Source organism: Chiloscyllium plagiosum, unplaced genomic scaffold (assembly GCF_037043375.1).
Source record: "Chiloscyllium plagiosum isolate Xiang-an unplaced genomic scaffold, Cpla_swu_hap1 HiC_scaffold_33, whole genome shotgun sequence".
NCBI classification, from domain to species: Eukaryota; Metazoa; Chordata; class Chondrichthyes; order Orectolobiformes; family Hemiscylliidae; genus Chiloscyllium; species Chiloscyllium plagiosum.
The window spans coordinates 13875965-13889583 of NW_028270171.1; the positions used below are offsets into that span (position 1 = coordinate 13875965).

Here is a 13619-nt window from a genome sequence, read left to right on the forward strand (position 1 = left end):
GGTACAATGCAGCACAGGAATAGGTCTTCCAAGCCTACATTGACACATTTTGCCCTTCCATACTAAAATTGTCTTCACTTATGGAATCTGTATCCCTTTATTCCCTTCCTATTCATGTATTTGTCAAGGTGCTTCTTGAATATTGCTGTTGGGTCTGCTTCCACCTTTGGCAGCACATTCCAGGCACTTACCACGCTTTGAGTGAAAAACTTGACTCGCACATCTCTTTTAAACCCCATACCCAGCATCTTGAACGTGTATCATCTTGTAATTGACCCCTTGACCCTGGGAAAACAACTCATACTTTCCACTCCAACCATGCCATTCACAATCCTATAAACTTCCATCAGGTCACCCCTCAACCTCCTGCATACCAGTGAAAACAAACCCAGTCTTTCCAACTTTTCTTCATAGGTAAAATCCCACATACCAAGCAAAATCCTGGTAAACCTTCTTTATATCTACTCCAAAAGCATCCACATCATTCTGGAAGTGTGGCAAAATATAGTCAAAAATTGTCACTCTGGAAAAGCACAGCAGGTCAGGCAGCATCCAAGGACAGGAGAGTCGACATTCCTGATGAAGGATATATGCCTGAAACGTCAACTCTCATATTCCACAGATGCTTGTGACCTGCTGCGTTTTTCCAACATCACATTTTTTGACTCTGACTCTCCAACATCTACAGTCCTCACTTTCGCCTGATAAAACATAATGTTGAGTCTTGAAGCAGTACAAAGAAGCTGAAGTCTGGTGACAGCCTGTCTTGAACCCAAGCTCATGGGTGTCAATATAAAGACAGAATTAAAGCCAGCTCCAGATACTAGACGTAAAGTGCTACTGAAGCCAGATTCATTCATAAAGAGACAGGAGCGGAAGTCCCGCCCAGGGCCTCCTTGATTGGCGAATGACGCAAAGCAAACTGGCCGGCTATTGGTCGATGAACATGTCAATCATCACCACTTCCTGCCCATTTCCACACCCCCTAGTCCTTCCAAATCCACATAAAACAACCAACAATTGCCGCCGCGGGCACGAAAATAAAAAGGACATTTTTAAAAGAGTGAAGCTTCAAAGCACGTTTTAAATGTCCGCTCCTGGAGATGTACCCACCCTCCATGAGCCGAAATCTGCCTTCTAGAATGTTCTGAGGCGAGTTCTACAAGGTTGTGGGCCCCGCGTTTAATTTTCACGAGAAAAATATAAAAGCGGCCCAATGCCAGTCTGTGTCCTACCCCATCCCCCGAAAATAAACGTGTTTATTTATTGTCAGTCTGTGCGGCGGGTGTTTTATTTTCTGCCGCTCACACTCACTCAGTCTCGACTCCAAACTCTCCTCCTCCGGCGGCGCCGCCATCTTGGATCTGACTTCAACTTCTCTCCTCCCGCCGACAGGTGGCGCTGGCTCTTAAAGGGGCAGCCACCTTCTCTGCTGCTGTTAAAGGGCCAGGCACCCTCACTGATGCTCTGAAACGACCAGGCGCTCACGCTTCTGCTCTTAAAGAAATATACACCTTCTCTGCAGCTGTTAAAGGACCAGGCACGCTCGCTACTGTTCTGCAAAGATCAGGCACCATTGCTGCACTTAAAGGAGCAGGCACTCTCACTGTTGCTGTTAAAGGGCTACGCACTCTCAATGCTGCTCTGACCGAGGCAGAGCAATTAAACCTGTTGGACTATAACCTGGTGTTGTGTGATTTTTAACTCTGAACGAGGCAGACACCTTCACTGCTGCTGTAAAAGGAGTAAGCACCTTCATTGTTATAAAAAGGCCCGGCACTACTGCTGCTCTTAAAGGAGCAGATGCCCTCACTGTTCTTAGAGGAGTAGGGACCTTCACTGCTACTGTTAATGGGACAGTCATCTTAAAGAGTAGGCATCTTCACGCCACATTTAGTGTCATCGCCTCATTGCTGCTCTTAAAGAAGTAGACAGCTTCACAGCTGCTCTGTCAGGAGTACAAAGTTAAAAATCACACAACACCAGGTTATAGTCCAACAGGTTTAATTGGACATGATTGATGATGCCGGTGTTGGACAGGGGTGTACAAAGTTGTGTGATTTTTAGGTTTAATTGGAAGCACACTAGGTTTCGGAGCGACGCTCCTTCACCCGAAAGCTAGTGTGCTTCCAATTAAACCTGTTGGACTTTAACCCGGTGTTGTGTGATTTTTAACTTTGTACACCCCAGTCCAACACCGGCATCTCTAAATCCTGTCAGGAGTAGGCATCTTCATGACAGTTCTTAAAGAGGCAGGTACTCTCACTTGTCTTGCACAGTAGGCACTGTGGCTGCTGCTCTTAAAGGGACAGGCACCCTTACTGCTACTCTTAAAGGAAGTGGCACCCTCAATGCTGCTCTGAAAGAGGTAGGCATCTCACTACTCCTTTTATACTAGCAATGACTATCCTGGGGATGATTGACTACAGTGTTGAGAGTGTGTGGCTGGAAAAACACAGCAGGTCAGGGAGCAACCAAGGAGCAGAAGGATTGATGTTTTGAGCATAAATATAGATGGAGGCACAGGGCTAACGTCACCAGATGAGCCTTCCAGAAGTTCATGCTAACGATCTGAGAGGTTTCGCCATTTCAATGAACAGTAAAAAAAATGGACTGCTGAATTCGAAGAAGGTAGCTCACCACCTAAGTTCCTGCAATTATTTTTTCTTCTACTGACGTCGAAGTCTGGCGTGTAGCAGAAACCTCTGAAGTTCAATGCTGTGAATGACGCCAATCATCGTGTGTGCAGTGTAGCTAAGGGAGAACATTGCTTACCATCATCTTCTCAAGGGCAGCTAGGAGTGTGCACCCAGAAGGATTAAGCAGTAATATTTGGAAATGAACACACCAGTCACGCTGGGGCACTGTTGTAAGGTATACAAAACAAACTTTCCTGGTTTTTCCTTCTGGGCAATAAATGCTCACCTAGTTGGCAACCCCCACATCCTGTGAAAGAGTTTTTAAAAATGCAATTCATTGATTTGTTCAAAAAGTTGCTGGAGAAACTCATCAGGTCTGATAGCAGCATCTGTGAAGAGAGAGACCGAGTTGACATTTCGTGTCCAATGTGACTGTTCAGAAAAGCAGAGTCCCTGCTCTGAAAACATTAACTCTGTTTCTCTTTGCACAGACGCTGCTGCCAGATCTGCTCAGTATAACCAGGGCTTTCTGTTTTTAGTTCAGATTTCAAGCATCCACACCTTTTATTTAAGTCCTTAATAAACCTAGTGATTCCTAAAAAGAATCTGGAATTTCATAATCTGCCACTGATTGTTAATGATGTAGTTCAATGGTATCCTTGCTTGGTGTGGCCCATGTGTAACTCCAGATCCACAGTAATGGATCCACACACACCTGAAGTGGTTTAGTGAACCACTCAGTTCAAGAACATTTACAGATGGGCAACAAATATTGGCCATTCAGTGATGATCATGTCCCATGAAAGAATGAAAACACATGCAAACACTGAACAAACTCAGCAACTCTTCCCATCTGCCTCTAGCAGCACCTTCCCAAACCCACTATCTAGAGCACAAGGACAAGAGACATATTAGTAAGATCGAGATCTGCACATTCTCCTCCAAACCACACACTGTCCTGATTGAAAACAATATCGCTGTCCTTAAGTGCTGCAGCATCCAAATCCAAACCTCGCTCCTACATGTCACTATGGGTCAATCTGTCCCACATGGACTGCAGCAGGTTAAGAAAGCGACTCATCATCACCTTCTCAAGGGCAAATGGGAATGAACAGAAACTATGTCTCTTTTGAGCAATGTTTCAGTTCTGTCCTAACAAGTAATTATTTGTTAATTAGGTAATATCATTGTCAGAGTGACAGCTTAGCAGAGTGATGCACTCTCCCCTCTGAGAAATTCAAGCAGTCAGTGTCAGAGTTGAATCAATTATCAAGTTTATCATGTTGGTACAGCGCTCAGGTCATGCAGCATTGCCTTTCTGGAGAAGCAACATTAAGGTTGTGTCCACTTGCATTATCCATAGTTTGAGCCTTGCATAGTTCAGTGACAGCTTCCTTACTTAAGCAAAGTTATTTCAGACCTTGAACCTCAGTAAAATTCTTATATCAATATACACACACACACAGATCAATAATGTACAAGATATTGGGATAGTACAGGAAGTCGGGGTCAAAGCAGATGATCATATTGAAAGGGCACAGCAGGCTCGAAGGACCAAACTGCCTTCTCTGCTCCCATTCCTTATGTTCAGATGCATTGAAAATGTAGCACCAATTTCATTGAAACTGATGGGCCAAAAAGCCTTTCTCTGTTATGGTTTCTATGCTCATCTATTTCTAAATTATTCTTCCATCAAAAGATTTGCAACCAAATAGTTGTTTATGTCATTAGGATACCCTAAATTATTTCAAACCTAATGAACTTCATTGTTGTTTAATTGAACTTCAGCTTTACAGCCAATTTGCACACAGCAAAGTCCACAAATATTATTACATGAAATGACTAGTTAGACTGTTTTAATAGCATTGGTTGAGGGAAAACATCTTGACCAGGACACTAGGGAGAAACATCTTTGTTCTCCTTCAAATGTATATCATGGAATCATTTTAACATCTGATTTAGCAGATAGGTAGTAGAGACCTTGCTTTAACATTTCAGCTGAATGGTTGCTAATCTATCAAACTTAATATGCAATGAAGTTTGGGATTTTTAAAAAAATGCTTTTTTCTCTCTAAAGGTGAGGATAATGTCACTGCTGACTGTGTGTAACAAAGAGATGACAAATCTTATTTTACAGTTTCACCACTGCAAATATTTGCTGTCCTCTGGTTGGAAGTGATTGACATCTGCTATGTCATTTATCTATTTGTGCGCTTAATCTGTAAGAACCTTTAATAAACAAAGGGGATTATTTTGTCAAATTTCATTACCTCTTTTACTGGGGTGAACTATGACCTACAGACTTTCTATCACATTAACTAAAACAGGACAAGCAAGGTCATATAAGGAGCTGTACCAGGGCTTACAGCATGACTGCTCATCATCCCAACTGATGGCATGCAATGATTTAGACAACCTAGCCAGATATATTTACACCTGTTCATCATATTTCTAAAACATTCTTTTAGGAGATGTGGACATCTCTAAGTTGAGGTAACATCTGTGCTCATCTCTAATTGCCCTGGAGGTCGGAGAGTCATAGAGAAGTACAGCATAGAAACAGACCCTTCGGTCCAACTAATCCATGCTGACCAGATATCCTAACCTAATCTAGTCTCATTTGCCAGCACTTCTGCATGAAAAAGTTGCCCCTTAAGTCACTTTTGTATCTTTCCTTTCTCACCCTAAACCTATGCCCTCTAGTTCTGGACTGACCCACCCCAGGGAAAAGACTTTATGTATTTATCCTATCCATGCCCCTCATGATTTTATAAACTTCTATGAGGTCACCCCTCAGCTTCCAACGCTCCAGGGTAAACATCCCAGTCTATTCAGCCTCTCCCTATAGTTCAAATCCTCCAACCCTGGCAACATCTTTGTAAATCTTTTCAACTGCTTTCTTGAACTGCTACCATCCTTGGGGTGTAAATTCACCCATGGTGCTGTTAGGGAATTTCAGCATTTTGACCCACCACAGTGAAGGAACAGCCATATAGTTCCAAATCAGATGTGCAACCTGGAAGGGAACTTGCAAGTGTTGGCGTTACCACACATCTCCTGTGGTAGAGATTGCAGATTTAGGAGGTGTTATTAAAGAGGTCTTGGTTATTTGCTGTAGTGCATTTGTAGATGGTACAGCTACCCTGTGGTGAGCTTTTAATCACCTGTCCTAATTTAATCTTCTGTAGTTTGTCAGATTATACTGCCATGAGTCAGGGAGGGGTATTTTTTTTTGTTACTATGTTGGAGGTGCTGTTGACATAGAATCATTGGACATAAGAACAGGAGTAGACCATTCAGCCACTAAGCCTGTTCTATCATTCAATGAGATCATGGCTGATCCGTGGCCTAACTCCATATATTTTAATATCTTTGCTTAACAAAAGATTATCTATCTCAGATTTAAAATTAATAAGTGATCGTGCATCAACTGTCATTTATGGAAGAGAGTTCAAAACTTCTATTACACTTTGTAAGATGTAGCATATTTCTAATTTCTCTTTTCTAACTCTGTTGGAAGTTTGGCATTTGACCTTACTTCCTTTTGTAACAGAATAATGTTTGTATGTGCCAATCACAGACCGGTACTAAAATAAGTTGAGTCATTGACAAGCAATGACATGCAATTATTTCCTATCTTTGATATCACAGCGATAGCACTTTAGCAATAACTATGGTTACAGGCAACTGTAGCAAATATTGCAAATTTGAGTTAATCTATTACTAATTTACAGCAGCCAGATCTGGACAGAAATAATGGGAACATGTGAGAAACAGCATATCTGAAGTCAGTTCTTCTGAAACCATGAAGGGCCAGCTTCTGTTAGTACCATATTTGTTTATATCCTGTGTCTTATAACTCAGTGTTGGCCGTACTTTTAATATTAGCAATCTCATTCACACGTTGATACCATTTATTCCCCATTAATAATTATTTCTGTTCATGAGTAATAGGAATAGTAATTAGGAATAAACATACATCATGAGTGTTAGATGTACAAGGCACCGTGTTTTACCACCTTACTTTTTAGTATGAAAGCTGTTGGTTCACCTCCTGATCCAGATGCTACATTCAGACAAAGCTGAGGCTTAACTATAGTTCTGTTGGAGATGCTGTTGTCTGTTAAACTGAGGACCTGTCTGCCCTCATACTTGGTCATAAAAGTTCCCATGGCACCACTTCAAAGAAAAGCATTGTCACAATGCTGTTTGTGGGAGCTTGAGGTGACCAATTTGGCCTCTGTTGTTCCCTACCTTACAGCTACACTTCAAAACTACTTTTTTCAAAACTAGTTCTTCATCATTCATTCAGTAGTGAAATACTTGGAGGTTGTGAGACATGCTAAGTAAATGTTTAATAGTGTTTCAAACTGCAATTAATACACAAATTCAAGCACTAACAGTTAGGGATTTGCCCCTGGAGAGGGGGTGTGTAATTTCTGTTGATACACTTGAGTCTTTCCTGACTGACAGGCAATTCGGGTGCTCCTCCTACAACTAGTTTTAAATTTTAAGTTTAGTTTGTGGAGTTGGCTTTGTCCAGTGTTTCTTTAAGAGACTATTTCCTATTAATGTTGTCTAATCTGGTTTGATTTCTTATTTGGTTATTCAAAAGAATACAACAACAGGACTAACCTGTAGTTATGGCCGAGTGGTTAAGGTAATGGATTTGGAATCCATTGGTGTGATTCAGTGCAGGCTTGAATTACATAGAACATAGAACATTACAGTGCAATACAGCCCCTTCAGCCCTCGATGTTGCGCCGCCCTGTCACACTAATCTGAAGCCCATCCCACCTACATTATTCCATGTATGTCCATATGCCTGTCCAATAGCAACTTAAATGCACTTAAACTTGGCAAATCTACTACCGTTGCAGGCAAAACATTCCATACCATTTCTACTCTCTGAGTAAAGAAACTACCTCTGACATCTGTCTTAACCTATCTCCCCTCACTTTAAAGTTGTGTCCCCTCGTGTTTGCTGTTCCCATACTCGGAAAAAGGCTCTCCCTGTCCACCCTATCTAACCCTCTGATTATCTTGTATGTCTCTATTAAGTCACCTTTCAATCTTCTTCTCTCTAACGAGAACAGCCTCAAGGCCCTGAGCCTTTCCTTGTAAGACATTCCTTCCATACCAGGCAACATCCTAGTAAATCTCCTCTGCACCCTTTCCAAAGCTTCCACATCCGTCTTATAATGTGGTGACCAGAACTGTACACAATACACCAAGTGTGGCCGTACCAGAGCTTTGTACAGCTGCAGCATAACCTCCTGGTTCCAGAACTCAATCCCTCTATTAATAAAGGCCAAAACACTGTATGCCTTCTTAACAACCCTGTCAATCTGGGTGGCAACTTTCAGAGATCTGTGTACATGGACACCGAGATCTCTCTGCTCATCTGCACTCCCAAGAATCTTACCATTAGCCCAGTACTTTGCATTCCGATTACTCCGTCCAAAGTATATCACCTCACACTTGTCCACATTAAACTCCATTTGCCACCTCTCAGCCCAGCTCTGCATCCTATCTATGTCTCTCTGCAACCTACTACATCCTTCGTCATTACACACAACTCCACCGACCTTAGTGTTGTCCGCAAATTTACTAACCCACCCTTCTAAGCCCTTATCCAGGTAATTTATAAAAATGACGAACAGCAGTGGACCCAACACTGATCCTTGCATTACGCCGCTAGTAACTGGACACCAAGATGAACATGTTCCATCAACTACAACCCTCTGTTTTCTTTCAGCAAACCAATTACTGATCCAAACTGCTATGTCTCCCACAATCCCATTCCTCCGCATTTTGTATAAAAGCCTACTGTGGGGAGCCTTATTGAACGCCTTGCTGAAATCCATATACACCACATCAACCGATTTACTCTCATCTGTTTGGTCACTTTGTCAAAAAACTCAATAAGATTTGTTAGGCACGACCTACCCTTCACAAAACCGTACTGACTGTCGCTGATCAGATTATTATTTTCTAGATGGTTATAAATCCTATCTCTTATAATCTTTTCCAACACTTTACCAACAACTGAAGTGAGATTCACTGGTCTGTAATTACCAGTGTTGTCTCTACTACCTTCTTTGAACAAGGGAACCACATTTGCTATCTTACAGTCCTCAGGCACTATTCCTGTGGACAATGATGATTTGACGATCAATGCCAAAGGCTCAGCAATCTCTTCCTTTGCCTCCCAGAGGATCCTAGGATAAATCCCATCCGGCCCAGGGGACTTGTCTATTTTCACACTCTGCATTATTTCTAATACCTCTTCCTTGTGAACCTCAATCTCGTCTAGTCTAGATGCAAGTATCTCTGTATCTTCCTCGCCAACATTTTCATTTTCTATAGTGAACACTGTCAAAAAATATTTATTTAGTGCTTCCCCTATCTCCTCTGACTCCACACACAACTTCCCACTATTATCCTTGATTGACCCTAATTTAACTCCTGTCATTCTTTTATTCCTGACATACCTATGGAAAGCCTTAGGGTTAACTCTGATCCTATCTGCCAACATCTTCTCATGTCTCCTCCTGGCTCTTCTGAGCTCTCTTTTTAGGTCTTTCCTGACTTCATTGTAACCCTCAAGCGCCCTAACTGAGTTTTCACATTTTGTCCTAACATAAGCCTTCTTCTTCTTCTTGACCAAGGATTCCACTTCCTTAGTAAACCACAGCTCACGCATTCTATATCTTCCTCCCTGCCTGACAGGTACCTACTTATCTAGGACACACAGGAGCTTTTCCTTGAAAAAGCTCCACATTTTTAATGTGCTCATCCCTTGCAGTTTCCTTCCCCATTCTATGCTTCCTAAATCTTTTCTAATTGCATCGTAATTTCCCTTGCCCCAGCTGTAACTCTTGTTCGGTGGAGTACACCTATCCCTTTCCATCACTAAAATAAACCTGACAGAATTGTGATCGCTGTCTCCAAAGTTCTCACCTACTTCCAAATCTAACACCTGGCCAGGCTCGTTACACAGTACTAAATCTAAAGTGGCTTCGCCCCTTGTCGGCCTGTCTACATACTGTGTCAGGAAGCCCTCCTGCACACACTGGACAAAAACTGACCCATCTATAGTACTCATACTGTAGTGATCCCAGTCAATAATTGGATAGTTGAAGTCCCCTGCTGACTATGCTTCTGATTGTTCCTAACTTTAACCAAGTGCCTATAAATTCATTAGCACAGAAAGTTTAAAGAAATTATATTAAAATAGGGGCTGTTCATTTATTAATTTGATTAATTGCTTTTAATTTTCTCAAAAGACCAAAATAGAAAAATCAGGTTGTAGCTTTAGAGGTTTGAGCATGGAAGTGAAAGCTGACACTCCAGTGTGAGTTTGAAGGAGTGTCAAATGGTCAAGGTCTTGTCTTTTTGATGAGACAATAAACCCTGGCCCTATCTGCTTTTCTTGGTAATTGCAGAAGACCTCATAGGAGCAGGAGTATGCCAGCTGATCCCATGAGCATGAACTTCAAGCAGATCATATCTGATCATCTCCTCTGTCAATTTCCACTCCATTTCTCTTGATAATTTAATATCTAACATCTATCCACCTTTCTCTTGACGTTTCTCATTATCTGAGCGTCCACAGCCTTCTAGAGAACAAAATTCCAAAGATTCACTACCCTCTGAGTGAAGAAATTTGTCTTCTTCTCACTCTCCTTATTCTGAGATTCTGACCCAATTCTTGACACCTCCCCCACTCCAGCCAGGTGAAACATCCTTCCTGCATCTACTCTTACACCCTGTAAGAATATTGTATGTTTCAATGTCATCAACTCACATTCCTCAAAACTCTAGAGTATGCAGAAGCCAGATTCTTCAATTTCTCCTCATAGGATAATCTTGCTATCCCAGGAATCAGTCTGGTTAACCTTTATTGTACTCCATCTGTGGCATGTATGTCCTGGATTAGGTAAGGAGATCAAAACTGCACATTGTATTACAGGTACAGTCTCACCAAGGCTCTATACAACTGTAGCCATACTACTAATCCTTGTACTCAAATCTTCTTGTGATAAAGGTCAGCATTAGATTTACCTTCTTAATTGGTTGCTACAATTGCATGTAAGCTTTCTGTGACCTGTGAATAAGAACACCCAGGTCTGCATTTCTGTTTTCCTACCAAAGTAACTTCAGATTTTCCCATATTATATTCCACGTCTGCTTGCCATTGGCCATAACACCATGAAAGAAAGACTTATAGGACAGTGGGTGAGTAAATAGGAGGCACAGGTATATAATGCTGCACTCTGGTAGGTCAACCAAATATCAAGAAAATAATTTGCATCTTGTTTCATTCATATTTACCTGATTTCCTAGCTTGGGATCCATTTAAGACAATTCTGTGTCTCTTGGCTCCAATTTAAAGTAGGTAGACTTACTTTTTGTAGACTTACTTCCTTTAAGGACTTGCACTTCAAGAACATAAGAACTTAGAAATTCAGCCTGTTGAGCCTGCTCCACCATTCAATACAATCATGGCTGGTCTCAATTCCACTGTTTTGCCCACTCGCCATTACTCTTTAATCTATTACTAATTAAAAATCGATTTCTTACTTAAATTTATTCAGTGTTCTGAAATCCAACACACTGTGGGGCAGTGAATTCCAACAGATTCACAACCTTCTGAGAGAAGTAATTCCTCCTAATTCCTCCTTATTTCTGTTTTAAATTTGCCATCCCTTATTCTAAAACTATAACCTCTTGTTCTAGATTGCCCCATAAACTCTTCATCTACTTTGTCAATCTCCATTAGCATCTTATATACCCTAACTAGATCTCTCATTCTTGTAAACTCTCGTGAGTATAGGCCTAAACTGCTCAATGTCTCCTGAGAAGACAAGCCTTTCACCTCTGGATTTGATCTGGTGAACCTCCTCTGAATTGCAACTGTATCCTTTCTCAAGAAAGGTGATGAAAACTATACACATTACCCCAGATGGAATTTCACCGATGCCTTGTACAGTTGCAACAATACTTCCCAATTTTTAGACTCCATTTATTAAGCAATAAATGCCAAAATTCCACGTATACCTGAGAAACCTGACTATAGCACACACTGCACAGCGCTTTGACAAAAGAGGTTTATATAATAAATGGGCCCAGGTGGGAGTACTGGAAACTACAGCACAACCTGACCAAGATTGAAAAGGGACCTGATAGAGATGTACAAGATTATAAATAGAATGGATAGGAAGGCACTTAACCAAGTCAATAACCAAGAGACATAAATTCATGGTAAGAGATAGAAGGCTAAGAAGAGAGTCGAGGAGAAATGTTTTCACTCAGGATGGTGGGATTCTGGAACTTCACTGGGTGAGTCAAAGACTCTTGTAACATTTAGGTTAAATTTAGATATCCACTTGTGTTGCCATAGCCTCCACAGCTTTGGGCCAAGAGCTGGAAAATGGGAGTAATGTAGTCAGATCTTTGTTGACTCTGTAAATACAGCGGGCTGAATGACCTCATTTGTGCTGTAAATATCTGAGTCTGTGAGTCTATATGGCATTCAATGTACACTGCCCATCACTGACTAAATGTGTGAGTAATATGTGTCAAAGTGAAGCCATTAGTTCCAGTGTTGCCTTTGACAAATGGATGGTGTCCATGAAATTTCTTCCATTACTGGACCTACTGTGTTGCCATTTGGAGAAAATGGATGGACTGAAAGTGGATAAGTGTACAAAAACAGAAGTTGCTGGAAAAGCTCAGCAGGTCTGGCAGCATCTAAGAAGAGAAATCAAAGTTCATGTTTCACGTCCGGTGACCCTTCCTCAGAACTGATGGCAGCTAGGAAAATGTCACTCTATATGCAGAGGATATGGTGGGAACAGTGGGTAAGGAGTAAACGATAAATGGGAATTGAGCCCAAATAGAGAGAACAGTTGGACAGATAAAGGAGTGGATAACGATCTGATGAGGAGAGTGCATAGCTGTTAATGGAGACTGTTAGTGGCTAACAATAAGTAGTGTGTAATGGCAGACTATGTTATAACAAGGCGTGGTGTGTGGGTTTGGGGGATAGAACATGGGAGAGTTCAGGCCTTAAAATTATCGAACTCGATACTGAAAATGTAGATCATTTTCAGGGCATGTGTCATCTAAGTGTCTGCTATGCATCAGTACATGGGACTCCTTAGCCTGAGTCACAATGTTCAAGTTCCACTCCAGGGCTTCAGCACAAAAATCAAGGTTGACACTCCAGAATGGTTTAGCACAACAGGTCAGGCAGAGTCTGAGGAGCAGGAGAGTCAACGATTCAGGTGTAAACGCCTCATTAGGAATGTGGGGCTTTTCCAGCGTCACACTTTTTGACTCTGATTTCCAGCATCTGCAGCCCTCACTTACTCCAGAATGGTTATCAGGATGTACTGCACAGCCAGCTTTCAAATGAAATGTTAAAATGAGGCACTTCTCAGATAAATGCAAAACACCCCACCACATTCTTTTTAAGAAGAACAAGGAAGTTATCCTCACAGTCCTAGCCAATATATTTCAACTCATTGCAAACAACATTACAGTCTGCAAGAACTTACTGTTTTTTTTTTAGATTACTTACAGTGTGGAAACAGGCCCTTCGGCCCAACAAGCCCACACCGACCCGCCACCCACCCATACATTTACCCCTTTTACCTAACACTACGGGCAATTTAGCATGGCCAATTCACCTGACCTGCATATCTTCGGACTGTGGGAGGAAACCGGAGCACCCGGAGGAAACCCACGCAGACATGGGGAGAAAGTGCAAACTCTACACAGTCAGTCGCCTGAGGCGGGAATTGAACCCGGGTCTCTAGCACCGTGAGGCAGCAGTGCTAACCACTGTGCCACTGTTCCGCCATAAATTCTCTCCATGTATACTGCCAGACCTGCTGAGTTTCTCCAGCATTTGTTTGTTTCAGATTTCCAACAGCCATAGTTCTTAATTATATTATATTGCTGTATAAATTG

At 41.7% G+C, this 13619-nt stretch overlaps 1 protein-coding gene across 1 annotated transcript in view; it reads right to left on the reverse strand.

The window, feature by feature from the left end:
* LOC122542235 (ADP-ribosylation factor-binding protein GGA1) overlaps positions 1 to 1363 on the reverse strand; it is a 58423-nt gene extending 57060 nt beyond the window's left edge. The window contains exon 1 of the mRNA XM_043679761.2: positions 1315 to 1363. Within this exon, the coding sequence (XP_043535696.2) occupies positions 1315 to 1357 (43 nt within the window). The 5' untranslated portion in view covers positions 1358 to 1363. The remainder of the gene's footprint in view (positions 1 to 1314) is intronic.
* Positions 1364 to 13619: the final 12256 nt, after the last annotated feature.